General features: G+C 45.6%; 1 protein-coding gene across 1 annotated transcript in view; it reads left to right on the top strand.

Moving 5' to 3' along the window:
• Nucleotides 1–541: 541 nt before the first annotated feature.
• SARC_05528 (hypothetical protein) overlaps nucleotides 542–3,364 on the top strand; it is a gene marked incomplete at both ends in the record, with an annotated part of 3,197 nt that continues 374 nt past the window's right edge. Inside the window, 3 exons of the mRNA XM_014300616.1 lie at nucleotides 542–711; nucleotides 1,392–1,526; nucleotides 2,873–2,984. Coding sequence (XP_014156091.1) covers nucleotides 542–711; nucleotides 1,392–1,526; nucleotides 2,873–2,984 — 417 coding nt within the window. The remainder of the gene's footprint in view (nucleotides 712–1,391; nucleotides 1,527–2,872; nucleotides 2,985–3,364) is intronic.

Below are 3,364 nucleotides of genomic sequence, written 5' to 3'. Positions count from 1 at the left end.
GGGTGGTGTATATATTCGCTACTTTCTGCTCGGGGGTACAACTACCTACCATCGATCTAGGCCGCACGTCCACACCCACGCGCAGAGGGATTGTTGTGTATTTAATGTTACAGGCTTGAAAGGTTTTTAGAAACCGTTGCACACGTAGATTCTGATGACCTTCTTTCTACCGTCGACGCCCATTCCGTTTTGTGTCCCTCATCTGAATCCTATTGTAATCAACGGTACCCTACAAAGCGTGGCATAGCCTATCCCACCTGAAATCACCACACCACCTCTCGCTCGATTAACATGCGCATGTATTGATACCCCTCTCTGTGTACATTGATCCCTCCCTCTCTGTACATTAATACATTAATACCTCCCTCTCTGTACATTAATACATTAATCCCTCCCTCTATACATTAATACATTAATCCCTCCCTCTCTGTACATTAATACATTAATCCCTCCCTCTATGTACATTAATACATTAATATCTTCCTCTCTGTACCAGGATGAGCACTCAGAGTTCTCCACAGCACTGCTGAAGGCAGAGAGAGCGGAGTGTGACTCTTCACCTGCAACCGGTATGTCGGTGTGGTTTCTGTGTGACACATTGGGATGGCTTGGCCACGCGTGCATGGTTTAGGGTTTTAGGATTTGCTAAACCGTTCTCCACAGCACTGCTGAAGGCAGAGAGAGCGGAGTGTGACTCTTCACCTGCAACCGGTATGTCGGTGTGGTTTCTGTGTGACACATTGGGATGGCTTGGCCACGCGTGCATGGTTTAGGGTTTTAGGGTTTGCTAAACCCTTCTGCATACCTGCCTGCTCCCTGCTCGTGTGGGTAGGCACGTGCACGAGAACGGAATCGCGACCTAACGCTGAGAGGTGGTGAGGATGTCCTTGAGAGGATGCCAGTGCTCTCAGGACGCCCCAAGAATTTCATTTAAGGGTTTTGGGGTTTAGAGCAGGGGGGTACACACTGGAGTGGGTTGTGGGTATAAATACTTATTCCGTCCTAGAGATCGTCCCTCATCTCAACAAGTCTCGACACTGTCTGCCCGGAATGTCTTTGGCAAACCACAAGCTCGCATCGAGTTAGATTCTCGTATGGATTCGATCGCTCGGTACTCGACGGGGTTATAGCGCCACACTCACCTTCTACACGCACCGCTACTGTGCACGTACACTGACAGACACCTCTACCCACGTGGGAGAGGCCACCCCATACAATTGTATTTGCCCAACATATGGGATGTACTCAGAACTAACATGTTCCTCTTCCCAGGTAGCAGAGGATGCTTACAGGCAATTGTATTTAACCAGAATGTGGACTGTACTAAACACTCACCTTCACCTCTGCCCGGGTAGAAGCGGACACTCACACCAATAGTTACATCCACGCAGATCATCTGGTGAAGAAGCTGGAGACGGCGGTAGGGGATCTCAAGACCATTGTGCAACGGGGCCAAGATGCCGTGAAGTGCAGGACGGTGCACAAGTACTATGTGCAGATAGCCTACGACTATGTCTGCAATGAGGGTGTGTTAGTTGCTTTACAAACCTTGTGCCTTGTATGTGTGTATCTATTTTGTCATCCGCGTATGTAGATAGCCTACGACTGTGTGTGCAATGAGGGTGTGTTAGTTTCTTTACAAACCTTGTGCCTTGTATGTGTGTATCTGCCTCTTCATCCGTGTATGTAGATAGCCTACGACTGTGTGTGCAATGAGGGTGTGTTAGTTGCTTTACAAACCTTGTGTCTTGTGTGTTTGTATCTGTCTCTTCATCCGTGTATGTAGATAGCCTACGACTGTGTGTGCAATGAGAGTGTGTTAGTTGCTTTACAAACCTTGTGTCTTGTGTGTGTGTATCTGTCTCTTCATCCGTGTATGCAGATAGCCTACGACTGTGTGTGCAATGAGGGTGTGTTAGTTGCTTTACAAACCTTGTGTCTTGTGTGTGTGTATCTGTCCCTTCATCTGTGTATGTAGATAGCCTGTGACTGTGTGTGCAATGAGGGTGTGTTAGTTGCTTTACAAACCTTGTGTCTTGTGTGTGTGTATCTGTCTCTTCATCCGTGTATGTAGATAGCCTACGACTGTGTGTGCAATGAGGGTGTGTTAGTTGCTTTACAAGCCTCGTGTGCGTGTGTATCCTTGTGGTGACCCTTCATCCATGTATGCGTGTGTAGTGAAAGGGACTGTGTTCTCCTTTGTTGGAATGTGTTAATAGTGGTCGTTTGTGTTGGGTTCGTGGGCGTGTATTTGGATGATATGTGTGATATAGGTTTAGGTGTGTGTTGGTGTACGCTAGTGTAGATTTATTATATACCATGTACCTGCGTGTTGATCTGTTTAGATTTATGCAGGTATATTTCAGCCGTGGTGGTATGCGTTTACGTTCGTATGCGTCTCTTCGGAAACGGTATCTGCATCGCAACAATTGCTACCGGCACCTCTACTACCACACAAACACACCAGAAGCAACAACGGCTTAAAACACGCTAAGCTCACTCTAAAACCAATACACGCGTGTACTGGATGACAGCTCATAGTATCAATAGGCACACACGACACCGGCATGCGCGTGCATGCACTCGCTCTCTATTTTTTTTAACTTTAGAGTTTAACGACAAACACAGTAAGTAATACACTTAAACCACACACAAACAAAAAGTTTTCCTTACACAGCGCCTTAGACCACTCTGCCACCCTGCAAGTCTGAGGACAGGTATAAGTGCAGGACACGAACTTGCGTCTCAGAAGATATTGCGGAGTTTACAATTGAAGTCGAAACTCAGATGATATGCGAAAAGATGAGTCAATATCAATTTAACACTGTCAATATCTTTTTGTACTTAATTCTTGCCTCATCCCACGCGTCAGGCACATACGATCTAGAAATCCTGCTGGCGTCTGTAGCGGCTATGGCTGTGCTTGTGGCCATCCCTTTGATTACCAGTCGACGCATAGCAGCACCATTGCCTTACGAAGACAGGTGAGTGTGGTACACTTCACTTGCTAATACATTTGTGTTGTATGTACAAGCTGTGTATGTAGGCAGTTGTGGCATGTGATACGTAGAGCTATCCTTCATGCCTCATTATGTGAGCATCCCGTGTGGTGCATTTCTGACAAACCGCGCGCTTTTATTTTATTCCGCTAAAACTGCTGATCTCGGTCCTATCTGCCACATCTTTATATATATATGTATATATATATATATATATATGTCAGTATGTATGTATGTATGTATGTATGTATGTATATATTTGTATGTATGTATATATTTATGATGTGTGTGTGTGTGTGTGTGTGTGTGTGTGTGTGTGTGTGTGTGTAGTNTATATACTATATACTATATATGTGTGTGTGTGT

The sequence above is a fragment of the Sphaeroforma arctica genome (assembly GCF_001186125.1).
Source record: "Sphaeroforma arctica JP610 unplaced genomic scaffold supercont1.355, whole genome shotgun sequence".
NCBI lineage: Eukaryota > Ichthyosporea > Ichthyophonida > Sphaeroforma > Sphaeroforma arctica.
Note: the sequence above shows the minus strand (reverse complement) of the source record. Positions and strands in the feature narration are given on the sequence as shown.